This window comes from Halichoerus grypus, chromosome 10 (genome assembly GCF_964656455.1).
Source record: "Halichoerus grypus chromosome 10, mHalGry1.hap1.1, whole genome shotgun sequence".
Taxonomy (NCBI): domain Eukaryota; kingdom Metazoa; phylum Chordata; class Mammalia; order Carnivora; family Phocidae; genus Halichoerus; species Halichoerus grypus.
The window spans coordinates 114,798,115-114,818,832 of NC_135721.1; the positions used below are offsets into that span (position 1 = coordinate 114,798,115).

Genomic DNA, 20,718 nt, shown 5'->3' on the forward strand with positions numbered 1-20,718 from the left:
AAAAGCTTTCTCTAGCATCATAGTTTGCTCAGTTCTGTGTGGTACGACATGCCGCACTGCTTCCTCACCAACAGACGCCCAACTAGGGTTTTTCTCAGTGTGCTGGTTACAAGACATACTTAAAGACTTTATTTCTAAGATTTTTTTTAGTGGCCAGTATAAGAAAGAAAAATTCGGAGGGAGGGAGGGAGGGAGGGAAGCACCTTGTGTTCCCCTCACGTGGTAACAGCTGGAGGACTTGGCAGTGAGGTAGTAGCAACAATCCTCACATAAGTAAAGGAATTCAAATAATCTATGTAATCTTTCCCTGGACACTGAAAACAGGCTGTCCTCCCAGATCTCCTGTTCCAACCACCCTCTCACGTGAAGCTTTATCTCGAGACAAGCTGAGAAGAATAACAGCTGCCCAGCTGAAGCACCTGCCAATGGCCGGTTTCTCAGGATGAGGATAGAGAGACCTCACCAGAGGCCAGGCGCCAACTGTTTTTGCTGAATTCATTAAGCATAATTTTTATAGAAAACTGAAGGACAAAGCAAATTGAAAGGATCACTGTTATAATAACTTTAATTTATCTTGCATTTTACATAAGTCTATGAACGATTTTAAAAAAGCACCGCCTTACCCCATCACATTTTTCTGACAGTTGTTAAAGTAGGCAATGAGTATGTCAACAGCTTGAGCATTGGCATCCTGCAAGGATTTCAGACCAACCAGCCACACGCCAAAGAACCTGGCAGCTTTTCTATCTTGTTTTTTAATACAGTCGTATGTCCACTCTGATGGTAAACCTGTCCAGCCAAATCTCCACAACACACTTTGCAAAATCCGTGGTGGCAGCCAGTTAGTTAGCTTTGGCACGGAGCTGTGCTCGCTTGCCTGTGACAGCCTGGAAGCCGGTTTTGATGCTGGCAACAGAGCATCGAGAATGACAAGTTTCGCACTGTAAGAAATAGAGTCGGGTGTCCTTTTGCAGGATTGTGTCCGGTGATCGGCACGTGTGACAGGTAACGTACTCCTCTGCAGGAAAAGCAACATACAAAATTACCTGGCGGCTGCAGTGAGCCAGAGGTTTCTTCCCTCTGAAACATCTTCTACCATGAACTCCACAAGCCCAGGCTGGCACCGAGACCAGGGAAAGCTTTAGCTTAACTTAGATATTCTAGGGATAAAAAGACACAAGCTGTTTGCTGTGATGCTTCAGGTACTAAACCAAGGTTTGAAAAAAGACTCCAAATGTCCAAGGAGGCAGGGATGCCTGCCAGATGCCATTCCTGGTTCTGTCCACAGGAGAGCCACTAAGAACTCATTAGCTTTCCTAGGTGGGAATACACCTGCCAATTTTAAGTGATTAGGAAGATGATAAAAGGCAGGCCAAGCCTGATTGCAAAGAGATTTCCCTGACTTGGCCTTCAGCCTAGAACCAAGCAGCATCCTTGATCTGCTGGGCCTTAAGAAATCAAAACCCTTCTTCTCTGTACCCGTAAGCAGCTACCAAGAGTAGCTGTCCCATCTTCCCATCATTTTCCCTCATCTCTGAAGGCGAAGGCCAGCCTTTCTAGCTTCATTAAAAAACCTGTAGATCTCCCCCAAAATATTACAGCCTGATTGAGAACATTTCAGAATGATGTAATTAAATTATACACTTACTGATATATCTTCTCAAAACATTTTCTATCTGTTTCTGTTGGAATCTTCCTTTGATTACAAGTTGATTATTACCATCTATAGAACCACTATGAGAGAAAAGAAAAGTATCTCCATTATTATTGTTTCCTGTAAGAAACCAAATTCCAGAGCCTATTTAAAATATATTCAATGGCATAGGACGAGTTCTAGGAGCAGTGCTATACTACCTGATTTTTCAAAATTTATTTTTAAGTAGTTGGTGCCTGATGACGTACTCCTGTTTCCTAACACTGAATCCAATTTCAACCAATTATATCTCCAGTGACATAATTAGATTTATGATTAAGTCTAACAAAATTGATTCCTAACTGTGTGTGATAGCTTATTCATCCAACAAAGGAAAAAGACACTTCTACTGAATGTATAGCATGTACAAGGCAGTGAGGGGGGTCTATAAATATAAAAACAGGAAGGGAACTATATCTTCAAAAATTCTAAGCACCAAATGTTTTGACTCAGTCATCGAGTTGATGAAAATATGCTAAAATGGGTTACGGTAATGGTTGTTCAACTATGTCAACACATTAAAAACCATTCGTACATTTAAATGTGTGAATTGTATTTCTATAAAGCTGTTACCAATAAAGAAGTACAGGTGAAATCACAGGTCACATGTTGTCAGTGGTGCTGACGAGCACTTTTGATAAGGTAAAGCTTTGCCCTAGACGTTATCATCTGTTACAAATCACAAAGTCAAACAACAAAATTCAGCCAGGTAGCATTAAATTTGTATTTGTTTTGCATCTCATAAAACTGACTTTTTAAAGAACCTCTCCTGTGATTCTCCTTTAACTATAAAGCTTTATCATCCTCCATGGACTGTAACCCTTAATCTCCAAGCTACGGTGATTCTAATGCTTGATGTAGGAAAATTTTTTCCATTCACTGTCAAAAGATACTGAATTTTCTCAACAACCCCATAAGAGCCCACTGACCATAAGTTCACTGGTTACAACAATCCCACCTCTACAAAAACTGTAAATTATTCCGAGAAGTAGGACACCGCTAGTTTTTATTCCTTCATTAGTTTCTGCAAGTTAAGAATAGTGTAACAAGTTTACATTTAAAACATTCTTCTACAACAGTCTACGTATCTACCACTAGTCAAATAAATTACTCCTTAACCCCACAGTGAGTGTAGTCAGTTCCAACACACTGAGTTTAAATAGGAAGACTTTTGAGTAGGAAGACAGCAAAACACCTTAGTTATCTCTACAAGCCTTTCAAGAGCTCCAGCTCTACAGACAGGCAGAGCTGAGTTACTACCTTGATGATGCTGGCTATGTGACCAACTCACTGTTTCCAAACCTGTAAGACGGGTAGTAGTCATTTCCACTTACACTTCATGGGACTATTATTAACGACTGAGACAGTACCCCTAAAAGTGCTTGGCACGGTACCTGGCATACAGCAGGCACTCAGTATGTGTTACTCACCATTATCATGCTCTAAGTCTAGGTTACTTATTTTTAAAGGGACTTTTGGATTCCTGGTACTTATGGTCATATTAGGATGGGCTCCGTGGGATACTGGTCTCCCTGAATGGGGACGGACTGGCTTGGTGCCTTCAACACGTGAGCCCCGAAGACAGGGAACTAATTACAGATCTCTGTTTCAATGTTTTCAAATCCCATGCCACTTGTCAGCCTATTTCTTTGATAGCCTAATTAACAATTTAGAAAATAAATTCTGACCTAAGAAAATGCTTTCCTCTGAAGTCTAATATTTGATCCATAAGAAGACCCAAGAATTCTAATGACAGGAACACCAGCAGGCCTGTATGGATGAGCCACTTTTAACTCTGTTCCCTATTCCTAAGCAGCTAAGCTCTCAAACGATTTCCCTCCCTCACTGGCCTAAAAGTTCCTCTAATTAGCATTATGTGAATGTTTTTTTTTCTTTTTTTTTTTTTGGTGAAAGTTTTTTCTAAGGTTGTTATGTTATGTACCCTTTTCAAGTTATGAGAAGTTCCTCTGAAACATCCAGTACTACTATCTATAATTATATATAAATGTGAATATAGCTTCTTACCTTGTACCCAATTCAGCCAATAAAAATGCAAGGAGATGTTTGGGCTGACGATGTAATCTAAAAAGAAAGTGAAATATATAAACTTTATCCTTCACTGGAAATCTTACCGAATATCTAAAAAAAAACCATCCTGCTCATTGTTTTTATCTGTAATTACTCAACTATTTGGTGATTTTTAGTGCCTAGCTCATCAAACCCTGAAATAAAGATACATAGATACCATTTATTTACATTTTACAGCCCATAAAGCAACATGTTATTTATAAATACATACATGTGAGTAAATGTCTAGAAACATGTTCAGGAAAGGTAAACACCAACTTTAGAGGTTAACCTCTTTCTCTGAGAAGGAAGGTGAAAGAATCAGAAAGAGATACATAGATGTCCTTGATTGTAACTGTAAAACCCTCTTTTTAAAGAAGAAAAAAATCTGGGGGTGCCTGGGTGGCTCAGGGTTAAGTGTCCGACTCTTGATTTCAGCTCAGGTCACGATCTCAGGGTTGTGAGACTGAGCCCCGCATCAGGCTCCCTGCTAGGCATGGAACCTGCTTGGGATTCTCCCTCTCCCTTTCTAAAAAAATAAATAAAAAATAAAACCTTTAAAGAAGAAAAAGATCTGATGCACATGTGTCAACAGGTCAAAATACAAGAAACCTAGGCAATGGGACACTTGGCTGTTTGTTCTGCTAATCCCTATGTATTTCCTTTTTGAAAATCTTCATTACCAAAAAAAGGGGAACAATATATAGAGAAATACCTCATGGTACCACAAGAGCAGAAAAACTGAAAACAGCTTAAATATTCACAAGTGAGGAGCAGTTAAATAAGTTTTGGTACATCTATTCTATCCTGCTTTTGGAACAAGGCAGGTCTCTAAATACCCTCCCCCCGCCAAAGTACACATAGGAAAAAGCAAATACAGAGCAATGCCATTCAGTATTTAAACTTTTTAATACTATTCACTTGGGGGGCATCTGGGTGGCTTAATCAATTAAGCATCTGACTCTTGCTTTCAGCTCACGTCATGATCTCAGGGTCCTGGGATCAAGCCCCGCATTGTCAAGGAGTCGGCTTCCCCTCTCCCTCTGCTTCTGCTCCTCCCCGCCACATGCACACTCTCTCTCTCTCTCTAAAACAAATCTTTTCTAAAAAATAATTCTATTTACTTGGCATTGTTTGAACTTGTTCCAATAACCAGGTACTACTACAATTTTAAAAGTTATTTTTTCCCAAAGTGTAGTAAGTGAGGGTTGGTGAAAATATAATAGAAAAGTAAACTCCTACATTGCTAGTGGGAGTATAAATTGGTAGGAGCTTTCTGGAAAGCAATTTGCCAACATCTGCCATGAAAATAACCCATTCCTTTTCACTTGGCAGTTCCATTTTGGGAATTTGCCCTAAGGCTCTATTCTGAGTTACTGTCAAGATACGTCTATTAGGATGTTTCCTAAAGCTTTGCCACTGATCATGAAAACTTGGAAGCAACCATATCCAACTAAGAAACTGTTAAAACGTGTTGCTACTCAAAACATTTCTGAAGACCACTTAATGACATGGGTAAAAGTTTTGTGATATATTAAGAGAAAATTCTGTTGAAAACCAGTATGATACTAATTTATTTAAAAATATCTACATGCACAATACTAAACATAAAAGTATTATGATTATCTCTTAATGGTGGACTTATAGATGATTTTTCATTTTCTTTAGCATGTCTGTATTTTCTAGTTTTTCTACAATAAGAATATACTACTGTTGTCATCAGCCAAAAGTCTAAAACCTTTTAAGTAATGCCTATAATGAAAACAAGTGATTATCTCAGGGTGGTAGAATTTTTAGTGTTTATTCTCTTTTTTGTTCATCACTGTTTTGCCTTTTATCTGCAATAAGCATGTATCATTTATGAAACTGAGTAACAAACAGTAGATAAATAAGGTCAGTTGCCCTAAAGAGCCTGTCAGAAAAGATGCAGCTGAGCTATGAGAAGTGCCAGGCCCAGAACATGACCTGGGGATGAGATACACATGGGAGGTGATGATCATTAAGAAAGCTGAAATCTCATGGGGCGCCTGGGTGGCTCAGTTAAGTGTCTGCCTTTGGCTCAGGTCATGATCCCAGGGTCCCGGGATTGAGCCCCCAGTCAGTCTCCCTGCTCAGCGGGAAACCTGCTTCTCCCTCTCCCACTCACCCTGCTTGTGTTCCCTCTCTCGCGGTCTTTCTCTGTCAAATAAATAAATAAAATCTTTAAAAAAAAAAAAAAAAAAGAAAGCTAAAATCTCATCGACCATGTCTTGGCAATGACCATTCAAAGAAGAGGCACACCAAATAAAGCTGCTGTCCCAGAGATCACTTTTGCAGTTTGGCAGGCCCACCCCAGCCAGCCTAATAAGTTTTTCCACCTCCCTGGGCTCCCCAGGCTCCTGTCTGAGGACTACATTCAACCTCCTCCCTCTTCCCTCCATCTGGTTAAGATCCACTCTCATGGGTCAGCATGAGTTGGCTTCTCTCACCTCTGGATGCCTGATAAAGCAAGCCCTGAGACCTAGAACAGGAAGAACTGACAGACTTAAACTGTGACCTCCCTCAAACCAACCCCGACACTTGTGCAATCTTTTTCCTTCTACCTGCAACAAAGTGCACAGTAAGGACATTTAACATAGCCCCCACGGAGTATCTGGTATTTGGGGTGGAGGACTCTCCATTAACCAACTTACAGTTTACAGATATCTGTAAAGTTGACAAAAGAAGTTTTCTTTGTTCCTACTCGGACAACCTGCGGAGGTTTCATGACAAATTTCCTTTTCTCTCCAGCAACCATATCTGGATTCTTTTCCCTCATAATGTTGAATACTCGATTCAGTAGCTATAGAGAAACAATTGGTATTCACATACATTCTTATTAATAGCAGCAGTATAAAATTCCCACTCACTCTGTTTTACCTTCAAGCAAAGCAAACATCACTTTTTGCTAAACACAGTGCTCGCTTTAGCAGCGCATATACACTTTTTGCTAAACACACACACTTATCACTACGTGTTCTGGCATTGCCTTAAGAGCAGGACTCAATCCTCAACCAGGATCTGGTCAATTAGGGATGCTCAGCAATACTCAGTTCAAAGTAGAATGAAGGAGCCCTACTAATTTTGCTGTTTCTAGGGAAAGTATGTGATACGTGGAAAAGTACAATTCAGGAAAGCCCAAATAAACTCGACTGGCCCTAAATTAGTCACCCCCTTCCTCTATACTGCTCTCTCAATTAAGGGGCTCCATGTCCTCAGAAGTTCATGGATTCAGATGGAACAGTGAATACCATAATGACTGCTGAACTCTGGGCATTTGAGGGTATCTGGCAACACTGCACTGATTGTGTGACCTCTCTGGGTCTGTTTCAGGATCTGTTCTTCGATGGCCCTTCCAATTCAGTATAAAGATCTTGCTCTTCAGGTGCGCCCGGGTGGCTCAGTCGGTTAAGCATCCGACTCTTGATTTTGACTCAGGTCATGATCTCAGGGTCATGAGATGGAGCCTGGGCTCCGCACTCAGCGGGGAGTCTGCTGGAGGTTCTCTTTCTCTCTGCCTCTCCGCCCCCCACACTGTGCATGCTCTCTCTCGTGCTCTCAAATATTAAAAAATAAGTAAATAAAGATCTTGCTCTTCTTTGAATTTGAGTGAACATCTTAGCCCTTTTTCATAACAGAATTTATCTTACCTCCTCATATGTGTAGTCTCTTTCTGAGCCCGCCCAAGCAGGACCTGTCTGGTTACTGAATGAGATACCATCATCTTTTTTGCTGTCTTCATCTTCTAAAGCTACAGATAATAAAGACCGTAAGAATGAGGGGTAGGCAGTAACAAAGTGAGGGTGGGGGGCGGAGGCAGATCTAGAGAAATGAAAGCTTCAAAGACATTTGTCTTCCCTCCCGCATAAAAGCATCAAGGCTCACAACCAACCTATTACTTCTTCAAGACAGGGATGTTACAACTTTCATAAATAACCCTTAACAGAGACCTCTCTAATTAGGAATTTGTGGTAACAGACACACCGAATTATTTCTTGATTTAACAAACACAAGATAACATAATGCACTGGGATAATTAGACGAAAAAAGTCCAGATGTTTTGAAGCGCTTAAGAAACATCCACATCCATTAAAAAATCCATCTGCTAACTACACTAAAGTTCTCTAAAGAACTTTAGCACTTAGAATAAAACAGCACTGGGGAGGGTATGTGTTCTGGTAAGCGCTGTGAATTGTGCAAGACTGTTGAATCTCACATCTGTACCTCTGAAACAAATAATGCAATATATGTTAAGAAAGAAAAAAAGAAGAAGAAGAATGTAGCAGGAGGGGAAGAATGAAGGGGGGGAAATCGGAGGGGGAGAAGAACCATGAGAGACGATGGACTCTGAAAAACAAACTGAGGGTTCTAGAGGGGAGGGGGTTGGGAGGATGGGTTAGCCTGGTGATGGGTATTGAGGAGGGCACGTTCTGCATGGAGCACTGGGTGTTATGCACAAACAATGAATCATGGAACACTATATCTAAAACTAATGATGTAATGTATGGGGATTAACATAACAATAAAAAATTAAAAAAAAAAAAGAAAAAAATAAATAAAACAGCACTTTTAACCAAAAAAAAAAAAGAAACATTTAAACAGTTACAGTTAGTGTAATCCCAACTGCCAAATTTTTCCCCATGAAATCTTGAACTGTCATTATCAAGTTAGATACCCTTTCCTTTCAGTTTCCATTATCAGGCACTGGAAATAAGGAGAAGGGAAAAATAAGAAAGGTCATCAAAGAGACCAGGCCAAAGTCTTGAGTAACCTAGAAATGAGCTGCTGAGCCCCAATATTACCTTCATCTTTCTCTAGGATTTCATCCTCATCTGGGAACTTAACATTCTTCTTTTTCTTCTTTTTATTGCCAAGCATAATGTCAAGGTCATCCTCTGGTTCAGCTGGTTCTTGGGTATCACTTTCAATCTTAAGATCCTAAGAAATTGAGATAAGAATCAACATTTTGATACTAGGACTATTTTTTTTTAAATGACATGGGCTGACATCATTTTGGAGGAAAACATATTCACAATTGAAGTTATAGATAAGCAATGTCTCTCACAAGTGAACCAAACTGGCTCAGAAAGTCTGTCATTTAGGGGCACCTGGGTGGCTGAGTCAGTTAAGCATCTGACTTCAGCCCAGGTCATGATCTCGGGGTCCTAGTATCGAGCCCTGTGTCAGGCTCTGTGCTCAGTGTGGAGTCTGCCTGTCCCTCTCCCTCTGCCCCTCCCCCCACTTGTGCCCTCTCTCAAATAAATAAAATCTTTAAAAAACAAATAAATAAGGGCGCCTGGTTGGCTCAGTCATTAAGCGTCTGCCTTCGGCTCAGGTCATGATCCCAGGGTCCTGGAATCAAGCCCTGCATCGGGGTCTCAGCAGAAGGCCTACTTCTCCTCTCTCCCACTCCCCCTGCTTGTGTTCCCTCTCTCGCTGTCTGTCAAATAAATAAAATCTTTAAAAAAAATAAAAATAAAAACCAAATAAATAGGGGCGCCTGGGTGCATCAGTCAGTTAAGCGTCTGCCTTTGGCTCAGGTCATGATCTCAGGGTCCTGGGATGGAGCCTCGCATCTGGCTCCCTGCTCAGCGGGGACTCTGCTTCTCCTTCTCCCTCTATGCTCTCTCTCTTGCTCACTCTCAAGTAAATAAATAACATCTTAAAAAAAAAAAAATTAAAAATAAAGTCTGTCATTTAAACTGGAAGTTCTTTAAGATACCTTGTTTTTTAAAGGAGGCTCCACACCCAATGTGGGGCTTGAACTCACAACCCTGAGATCAAGAGTCACATGTTCTCCTGAGTCAGCCAGGCACCCCTCTTTAAGACACTTTTGTGGCATCTTTTCCTTTATTTTATCCATCAGCCTTGAGATCTTGTAATTATTGCCCATGTTTCCAAACCAGGCCACTGTCATAACCACCTGGGAATCTTTAAAAGATTCCTGTATCAGGGCACCTCAGTGACACAGTTGGTTGAGCATCTGACTCTTGGTTTCGGCTCAGGTTGTGATCTTGGGGTCGTGAGATTGAGCTCTGCATTGGGATTTGCACTCAGTGCAGAGTCTGCTTGAGATTTTCTCTCTCTCTCCCTCTGTCCCTCCCGCTCATGTGGTCTCTCTCTTTCACTAAAATAAATAAAATCTTAAGGAAAAAAAAAAGATTCCTGTATCTTTTGGTTGACAATCTTTAAGCAGGAACAGGGTTTAGGAGTATTTTAAAGAAGTTTCGAAGTATTCTGATGCAATCAATGGGAGCCATTTTTCCTCCTGACACCAAATACGTGGTTTTTTCCCACAGCTATCGTCCAGCTCTCTGACACTAACTAGGTGGCCTACGATTCAATTCAACTCTGACACTACTCAGGCTCAGTGACAGATTCCACAGGTTTAATGGCTCAGTCTCACAAGACTGTCCCAAGCACAGGGTCCCCATGTCTTACCCACACTTAGTCTGACTTGACTACAAATTCAGAACACCCCCCCCATTTAATAATCTGCTAGAACAACTCAGACTCAGAAAAACACTTAACTATTACCAGTTTATGATAAAGGATACAATTCAGTAACAGTCAAAAGGAAGAGATGCATAGAGCAAAAAAAAAGGGTGGGGAGGGAGGCAGGTGCAGAGCCTTCTCTGGTTATACCACTCGCCCAACAGTTAGTTAGTGTTCACTAACCCTGAAGCTCTCTAACCCCCGCCGTTGAAGGGTTTTTACGGAGGTTTCATTATGTAGGCAGGATTAAATCATTGCCCATTGGTGGCTGAACTCAATCTCCAGTCCCTTTCCCTGGAGGAGTGTGAATGTGAAAGTTCCAATCCTCTCATCACGGCTTAATCTGACAACCAGTCCCCCACCCTAAAGCTATCCAGGGGCTCCCAGCCACTAATCATCTCTCAAAATGATACTTTTATCACTCCAGAGATGCCAAGGGTTTTAGAAGCTGTGTGCCAGGAACTGGGGACAAAGACCAAATATTTATTTTTTATTATACCACAGTCAGCTGGCACCAGATTGTGAAGAGGTCTTTGGGCATCATTTCAATAGATGACATCATGAAAGAGGGAAAAGGCAGAATCCAGAGAATTACAGTCACCTGATGAATGGATGGAGACAAGGTACAGCTTGATCCTAAGATTGGCTGCTATAGTTATGGATGTAAACAGGGCACTAGAAATGAGTCATACACACCCCAGAAGATCAGAAAAGGCCAGTCTCAGTCTCTAGTCTTCTAATGTCTCCATCCTTTTCACCAGCTTATCCGGCTTCCTACCCTCAAGTATGCTGTCAATATTACCTTATCAACATCTATTTTTACATGCCTACATCCTGAAAAACTCTGACACTGGCCACTGTAATTTCATAAATCTTAGCAGAAAAACTGGAATAGCTGGGAGTAAATGACACTCAGCCTTGAGATCCCAAATCCAGCTATGTAGTCTCAATGCCACATCTGGCCATCAAAAACCAATCAGCTCATGTGTAGTAGCTGGATAACACATACACGAGAAAGCAGATATTCAGTCTCTAAAATGACAGTCATTAAATGAGAAACTTAGATATACTGATACAAATTAGCACACAACAGCTGATTTCTAGTCCTATACTATTTACTTCATTCCAGCCAGATCTACTTCCAAACTGAGGCAAAGACCCAGTGAAACATAGAAAATGGCAGAGTGTTTTTCAAATAAATAAATAAAATCTTAAAAAAAAAAAAAAAAAAGAAGAAGAAACCATATGAACATATGCTCCACAGCACCCAACACCCAGTATCTTAAAAACACTTTAGTTTCGAGTTAAACTCCTTGCCCTGCCTGATGAAGATACTTGTAGTAACAAGCTATGTTATGCCTTCAATAGTAGAGAAAAAAGTATTTAAACACTTAGTAGGAGCAGAGCTTATAAGTGACTCTTCAGGACAAAAGCTACTAGAGGAACTGACCAACAAAACCTTGTTAACCAAGACCTTCTGTAGCACATCTGGTATGTCACCTTGTTACCCAGGATATTTAAACCTCTTTTGTTCAGTATAATCTGAATATTTCTTTCACAGTTTCCCTACAACAGTAGGAAGAGAAGAGAATCCCCAAACAGGGAGGGAATAAAGTAAATCCAGGTAAAATCATCTTGTTCTAAAGGAGTCTAAATTATTCCTGAACTAAAATAATCTCTGAAAAGGAAAAATATCTTATTCATTTCAGTACCTTAGCAATTAGCACACAATGCCTGACTCACTGTAATTACCAATACATATTTGCTGAATTAACCAAGCTATCAAAATTGTGACATTGTTTCCAAAACTGAACAAATTACTGTATACATTTCCTATTACATGTGAGACACACCTTATTTACTTGAGTTTGAGCAAATAAACTATTTACCAAAGAAAAATTGGGGTAGAAAGCATAAAATGGGACACTTAATACATGTGTATGTGTGTTCTCATGCTTGCTCCTTCTCACTTGTATATACATAAAATTGCTATTACCCTGGATTTTTGAAATAGATGTGTGGGCTCTGCTCAGGATTCCTGGACAGGGTCTTTAAAATAGTAGCTCTAAATAAGGGAATAACAGACTTTCAGCTCCTTCTTGATCCATCCTCCTACTATTTACCCACCTACCCACCTATTTATCCATCCTTGTTCAAAAGAATTTTGAGATATTTATATCGGAAACTGATCCAGTAACAAGATAATCACAGGGCCTCATGTCCCTAAAAGACGAGAGAACCCCAAAATACCAGCCTAAATGCTCCTGTTCTCCTACAGGCCATAAAATCATCAGCCACCAACCATCACAAGCTGGGGTTCATTTTTTGCTGCTCAAAGGAACATGCATAAGTTTGTATCTTCAACATGCTACCAAAAGTCTAACAGAAGAAACCATATGGGGCGCCTGGGTGCCTCAGTCGTTAAGCGTCTGCCTTTGGCTCAGGTCATGATCCCGGGGTCCTGGGATCGAGCCCCACATCGGGCTCCCTGCTCAGCCAGGAGCCTGCTTCTCCCTTTCCCACTCCCCCTGCTTGTGTTCCCTCTCTCACTGTGTCTCTGTCAAATAAATAAATAAAATCTTAAAAAAAAAAAAAAAAAAGAAGAAGAAACCATATGAACATATGCTCCACAGGATTTCTCACTTACAGAAATAGCTCTCCTCAGCCAATCTCAGTGTGGTTAATGACCAAGGTCATTTTGTAATCATCTTAATGGCACTGCAATACAATGTGTAAAACTCAATTTATATTCCTTTAAACTGTTTAATCCCTTTAAGATACCTAGTCAGACACACTCCCAAGAAAATGACCTTAACACTGATCAAGTACTTAATACCAAAAGCAAAGCTGTTGAGACAAGACAAAAAGAAACATCAGCTATTAGCAACCTTTCGAGAGGTCAAATTTTACCTTCAATAAGAAAGCAATACTACCTTTACACCTTCTTCAGCTTCATCAATATCAAATATCTTTTTTGTTTTTTTCTTCTTTTTCTTCTGATTAAAGAAGTTCAAGTCATCTAAATCATCAGAAGCATCTAAAAAGACAGATAATTAAGAGTATTAACAACTAGCAGAAAGTACAGCACAAACCGAGTTAAACCAACATTTCAGCTATTGATGAGTCAAGTCACCAGAATAGAGAGACTGGATACTAGTTAGTACAGTGGTATCTCTACAACCTAAGGTTATGGTTCTGAAAAACTCAATGGCAGGTCAAGTCAAAGCTTTGTAGGAAAATCCTGGTTAGGGGACCATGTTGGGAATATTTGCTTAGTAATCTGACCATACCATGCCTCATTATTCTTATGGCAAAGTCAGAGTTCTAACACAATTTCTAAGGGTCTCTAGTTTTATCTCTCCATTTCTGCCTACCCTCTCATCTACCAACCCTTAATTCCTGGTTCCAGTCCAACTAAACTACTTCCACTTCTTAGTGTAGTGTGTGTGGTCTCTTACCTAAGCCTCCTGTCGGCCCTCTCATATTGCACTTATCTTCATCTCACTGGATCTTGGTTAGAAGTAACTACCACCAAGAAGCCTTCTCTAAGCCTATCCCCTAACTGGGTTTTAAGTGCCCCCCTAGGTGTCTTGAAAGAACCTTCTGTTACTCCAACAGAGGTACTTACTGGCTTACCTATCTCCCTACTGGCTACTAAGGTGCTATACTTTTTTCATCTAAATCCTAGTGGTTAGCTCATTGTTACTAAAATCAATCAACAAAGGGCCTTATGAAGTATATGACATTTGTTAAAATAAGGCTACAATTTGAAACTTTATCCACCATTAGTAATAATGGGTTTATTCAATAAGTCTTCCATTTGTCCTGCCCTATTGTACACTAAGAATATTTAGGATCCCTCTGCCACAAAGTTTTTCAAGGAGCTGTTTATGAATTCATTTTGTCTTATTACAAGAATGTTTTACTTTTCACGTTTTTTTTAAAACATGTACAAGATGCTTAGCACATGCTAGATGCTCAACGAATGTCAGTTCTCCCCATCGCCAGCAGTGTCTTATGTTCACTAGACATGAATCATGTTTATTGCATCACTTATTTCTAGTAATCAAATGGTGTCTATGTTAGAGCACAAGAGGGAATAACTAACGCTGGTGTCTAAATCCAAACATTTTAGGCTATAATTTTAATCTCTTTTTATAGATTCTCAGGTTTGCTAAGATACAAAACTGCCTATTTTGCTGCAATGTCTTTCTGCCTACACTCAAATACAACTACAATTAAAACTGGAAGAGACCTGACAGGTTAGACTGGAAAAACCAGGCCTGGAATGATGAGGTTTTGTCATCTCTGCAACTTGTGGATTTGGTAGGAATTTCTCTGGAACAAGTCTATCAGAAATCTGGCAAGATCCAGTGCACACAACATACTGATAGCCTCAACTTCACTTACCAGGCTGAGAGGTCACTGTGCACAAAATCTAAAACACTCACAGAAGAGAATCAGGTCTCATAGGACATCACTGACTCTTTCATATCTACAACTCACCCTTTTTCCTACTGTCCTCTTCATCGGCTTCTACATCTTTATCCTCAGTTGGCTCTGGTTCTACTTCTTTTGTTTCTGAGGACTGGGTTTCTTCTGTCTGGGCATCCCCTTCCTCATCTAACATAAAAGGCTTCTTCTTCTTCTTTTTCTTCTTGCTCATAGTAGGATCAAAAATCATCTGTTTAAAAAAAGAAAAAGGATCCAAGTGATTGTTTTTAAAGACACTCACATTCCAAATGTTGTATACTCAAAAAGTATACGCTTGAAAGTACAATATATGGTGCGTTAAAGTACCAAAAAGGATTTTACAAACACAAACAAAAAGTCCATCCAACAACCTTCCCTTATTAGTAAAGGGGTGGGGGAGGGGTATGGTTCGGAAACACATGCACATGCCTTGAAATTTGTAAATTCTCACAAGATACTGCAACTTCACTTTTAAATTTCACAAGCAAATTTGGAAACTTTATTTACGGCTGGTAACCTGGGGTTGCTATGCCAGGAGACCTGACCTGATAAAAAATTAAAACAAGAACTGCTCCCCCTCCCTGGCCAAGTTCAGACAAATCTTTAAGAAAATCCATCAGCAACCCTTCCTATAGCAAATCTCTGAGTAAGAGAAACTTCCATACAACCTTTTATTTTGCTTTTTGTTTCTGGAACATTAAGTTTTCTTAGTTATTTTAAATCTAATGTCCACTAGAGAGTAAGTGAAAAACTAAACTAATTTATAAACAACTTGTGCACACTGATCTCTTGGAAAAAAATATCGATCATTATTTTAGACACAACAGTTTAACAACATATAGAATAGATGCCTGGTACAATGTAAAGAGGTCTTTGAAGTCAAGCAGAATTGGATTCAAGTCCCAAGTATTTTTCTCTAAGCCCTTACCAATCTTTGTCCAAATTCTACCATGCTTAAATTTAGGATTTTGCCCAATGATCTGAGTGACAGAGAAGTATTTGAAAGCACAAGCCTGGAGTCCAACTGACTGAATTCAAATCCACTCTGGCACTTACTTGTGTTACTCCAGATAAGTTCTTGCCTCATTTATAAAATGGAGATTAGTAGTGGAACCAAAAACAAACCTAATAATGTTATTGGGAGGATTAAATGAGTAATTAAATATAAAACACTTTGCACAGTGCCTGGCACAGAAGTACTCAATGAATGTTAGCAATTATTATAATTTATGTAATGCTTTAGAGTTCTGACAAAGCATGGTATCTCTTGATTCCTATCACTGAAATTTCATCAACTCAGGTTGATTAAATTTCCAAGACATATCATGAAACTCTCAAAAAAAATTCCCAAAATTGATTCCAATTTACTTACATTTCTTTATGACCCAAGTACATTAGAGAAATTGAGCTACACTGAAACCAAACTAGGGTCTGTAATAAGGTAGGGTAGATATCGTCCTCACCCAATAAAGAAGGCTCTGCAAAACATTCTGGAAATTGATACAGCCTCATTTCAAAGATTTCCTCTGCTACCTTCACAAAGATTTAATTGTGCAGCAAATTCTGAAATGCAGTCTGAAGAACATTACTGAGCAAACTTAAGATATAAAAAATAAATAAATAAAAAATAAAGAAAAGAGGAGAAACAGGAGGAAGTTCCCCACAGCTAATCTATTAGGTCCTGGGTCACTGTACATGGAATGTTGCAATCTATTCCAGGTAGGTATCCAGTTTATCCTCATTTACTGAAAACGGAGATTTGGCAAAAGGACAGCATACTAGGCACTAGAAATTTGGTTGTCTGGCAGGGCTTACAATTTATTGCATTCTTCCCCAAGTATCAAGTTCCCTGGAATATTAATTATTTTTTAACTATTATTCAGCAAGACAGACCAAAGATAGGAGGGATTCTTAAATCAGAGGACAGCACCACAGTTGTTGTCTTACCCTCTGAATATCATTTATACTTAAGTGTACAGGCAAACAGTTTGCTTATAGCCTTGTAAAGAGTAATAAACATGCAGGAATTATATACTGAAGTAATTACATCTCTCTCAATTACTGTCTCTGGATACTTAACAAATAAAGTCAGTGCCTCATATACTCACACCACATAGGAAAGTAGAGTTTAAATATAAGGAAACCAGGGATCCCAAAGTGGTGCCCAGAGCAGGACTCCCCCAAAATACAAGGCCATGTCAGTCCTGAGTAAAAAAAAAGTTTTTGCCTTTTTTTTTTTTTAAAAGATTTTCATGTCTGACTTACAAATTATTACACTCAAAATGTTTTATGAGACTAGTATGGTTTGAGAAGCAAATAGTTGCTGACAGTACACTTAGGAAAAACCACAGACTCTCTTGAGCTTTTTTTTTTTTTTTTTTAAGTCCACAACAAAGCTTTCAAAAACAGCTTCCCACTTTCAACTTTCCAGGCTGGGTTGGGTTGGAGAATGCTAAAATGCTTCATGAAAGTGGTAACCTACTCTCATCCATCAGAATTTACCCGAGATAACTTTATGGCCACACCACACCCAGGAGGCAAGTGTTAGTTACAGAAGAACCTAGAGAAGCAAGGTGAGAACAAATGCTAAATATTGTCATCCGTGGGTGATGGGATCCTGGGAGATTTTTATTTCTTTGTATTCTTCTGTGCTTTGTAAACTCTGTACAACACACATTCCATTTTTTTTTTTTTAAAGATTTTATTTATTTGAGAGAGAAAATGAGGGAGAGAGAGCATGGGAAAGGGGAGGGTCAGAGGGAGAAGCAGACTCCCTGCTGAGCAGGGAGCCCGATGTGGGACTCTGTGGGACTCAACCCCGTCCCCGGGACTCCAGGATCATGACCTGAGCTGAAGGCAGTCGTTTAACTAACTGAGCCACCCAGGCGCCCCACACACATTCCATTTTTAATCAGAAACTTTTTTTAAGTTTAAAGCTTCTTTTGTAAAACATCCTACCATGTTGTGTGAAAACCTAATGGTTCTGACACCCTGTAAATGGGGCCTAGTAATAAGCAGTAATCTTAGCTATTGACAGCACTAAAAAAAATGGTCTGAAAAATAATGAATGCCTGCAGATTAGGATATTTTTCCATAATTCTAGAACACTGCTTTTTAAAGGTCATGGTGTTCCACTAGGTTAAAGAAAGTTGTATTTTGGTGAGTTTCTGGCTTACTTACTAGGTTTTAAAAGAAATGTATACAGTTTATTTTATGTCAATTATACATCAATAAAGTGTTTAAAGAAAGAAGGAAATGTGAAGAAAATAGGAAAAAAAAAACAGGTTCTTTAACCCTCTATCCTAGCCCAGAACTTCTACTCTTGGGGAGACCCTGGCAGTTTATAAATCATTTCCATGTACAACTTTTCACTTGATCCTTACATGTCTGTAAAGTAGTCAGAAGTTAAAGACTGGCCTAAGAATACTAATCTAGTCAATAGTACTAGAGGAACCAGACCCTGCACATACCTCCAGAGTTGAAGCCAAAGGCTGAGTTTCTAGTCCCACTAACTTGCTGTGTGATCTTGGGCAAGTTAACCTCCCTAGGCCCTAGTTTCCTGCCTATAAAATGAAGTTGGACTGGTAGACCTGTGAAGCGTTAAGCTGCTTACTCCTTTATTGGCTTCTAAAGCCCTCTGCTGGAATGCTGGTTCTGCCATTTTTTGCTGGCAAAATCTTGTTCACCCTTCAATAATTTATTCACATTGCACTTCCTTCAAAACTTGATCCCACTGCTAAAACTGAATCCTCCAGCTCCCCAAATCGCTATGTTGAAATGGCCCTATTTCTTCTCCTGTAGCTACTAGTAGATCTCTTCACTCCCTTACAACACTTGTACTTTACCATAAACCCCATACACAGAATAGTACCCCACAGACCTACATAAGCACTGTTAAAGATTATGAAAAGCTGAGAAAATGGGTAGAAAAGAAACAAGCATGAAACACTGCCACTCTCAGAACTTCTGAAATACAGTGGCCAGAGCAATGTCTTGGAGTTCAGAGCATGACCTCCAAGCAAGAACCACCTACTTCATTTAGACTCTGTTATCTCCTAACAGAGCAAGAGCTTCCCAGTTACCTAGATGGAGGCAATATTGCATAGATCTGGAATTCTACTACTGGCTCCGCCACTTACTATTTAATCATGGGCATCATACAACTCTCTAAGCCTCAGTTCTCTCATCTCTAAAATGGGCATAATAACAATGATACCAATTTTACACGGTTATTGTGAAAATCAAATGTGAGACTGGAGTTGCCTCCTCCAGAATAAAGTCCAAATTCCTTAATTTGGTCTTCAAATCCCTCCACGAATTAGCCACCACTACGTCTCAATGGAATTAACTCTAAGCAAATTGGAGAATATCCTTTCTGTGAGCACATGTACTTGCCTTCTTAACCACTCCCTTTACCCTGTGATCAGGCCTTTCCACTACTGTGGAAATTCTAAGCATCGTTCAGGGTCTACCTAAAAAAACCAACGCTCGAGGAAGCCTAGATTTTTTCCTCCTCCTCCTCTCCAAGGCGCTATAGGCCAAGCATCCCAGTATTTACAAAGTGAATTATAAATTCAAGAGCTTTTTTTTTTTTGGCGGGGAGACCTGGCCGGTAAGCTGTAGCTTTCCCTCAGTCAATACTTACAGTACTTAAATTAAATTTCATTTTAAGCCGTTTGATTTTACGTGAACGGGTACAAATCTGGCTAAAAAGGATTTGAGAAAATTTGCTGAAGTACAAGCACGACGGTGGAAAAAGATCCAGCCAGCTTCGCAGCCCGATCTTCCCGCTCACGTCGCTGTGAGCTCTCTGTTCAGGGAGGCTCAGGGACTCCCGCCCTAAAACTTTCCGAGGTGAGTCACTTTTTGAGGCTGAAGGGTCTTTTCCTCTGTCCTATCTCCCTCACCCCTATAATGCTCAAGATGAGAATAAGGGCGGATACCGGCCAGGACAAGCCAGCCTGCAAAGTTTAACGAGGGCGCTCCGCCGGAGCTGACGGAGGCTCCTTTCACCACTCCCGGCGCCCAGCGAGGAGAGTTGGAGCCGCACTGTCAAATCGAAAGGAATGCAGGGGTCGGCAGCCCCAATCTCGTTCTTTTGGGGCATTACCCGGGCATTCAAGCCCCCTTCTGGGAGGGCGGCTCAACGAGCTCAAAATTCCGGAAACGCCGGCCACAGGAGGACGTAGGCCTCGGCGCCGCCACCCTGAGGAGAGCCGGGCGCGACCAGGCCCGCGGCTCCGAAGTCCTCACCGGTTCTATCGCTCCCAGCCGCTTAGGCCCGGGGGCCCCACATGGCGGCGGCCGGCCGCTAGGCCGCAGGCCCGGTCTCCCACACCGGGGTGGGTTAGACTCTCCGCCTCAGTCCTTAGCCCTAGAACCAGGCTCAGGCCCTCACCTCGTCCCCGGACATGGCTGCGGCTCGAGTGGGCTCGGCACGGACGGGAAGTCGGACGGGTCAGCCCCAGGCCCCGCGGGCAGCACTGCTCCTACCGACTCTGCTCCTACCACCGCACTAGGCTCTTGCATCAGCTAAAGGGAACGACACCCCGCCCTCTCCTCCCAGGCGTTGGAAATACGCCTGCGCAGAGCCTGCCAAGGCGCAGGCGCACGGAGGAACCGCTCTGGAGCGCTCCGTCTGGCGCGAGTTACCAGGGGACGGCGCGGCGCGGCGGCAGGCAAGCCGGGACTTGTAGTCCGCCTAGAAGAGGCGGGCACTTACAGGACGGCCGCCCCTCGTTCCGTGCGCGTGTGCGACGTCTAAGGAAGCCGGACGGAAGGTTGGGTTTTGCAGTTGGCGGCTGTTACCTCAGTCTGTTTCTGGGCAGAGGTTTCCACGCTGTTGGGCAGGGCTTGTGGAGTGAATTCGGGGCCATTTCTCCTGGGTTAGGTGGTGGGTGGGAGGCTCAGTAATATGAACCCGTTAGGGCTTTAGGTTCCTTGCTACTACCTACACTATGAGCCCTTGAGGT

General features: G+C 41.1%; 1 protein-coding gene across 1 annotated transcript; it reads right to left on the bottom strand.

Annotated features, from left to right (window-relative positions):
* Nucleotides 1–547: 547 nt before the first annotated feature.
* EIF2S2 (eukaryotic translation initiation factor 2 subunit beta) lies at nucleotides 548–20,306 on the bottom strand. The gene is made up of 9 exons (XM_036079502.2): nucleotides 20,145–20,306; nucleotides 14,780–14,957; nucleotides 13,207–13,310; nucleotides 8,581–8,716; nucleotides 7,429–7,529; nucleotides 6,433–6,581; nucleotides 3,719–3,775; nucleotides 1,649–1,734; nucleotides 548–1,018 (listed from the first exon to the last, which is right to left on the bottom strand). The coding sequence occupies exons 1-9, from the start codon at nucleotides 20,157–20,159 to the stop codon at nucleotides 843–845; spliced, it is 1,002 nt and encodes a 333-aa protein (XP_035935395.1). The 5' UTR covers nucleotides 20,160–20,306; the 3' UTR covers nucleotides 548–842.
* Between the last annotated feature and the right edge of the window lie 412 nt (nucleotides 20,307–20,718).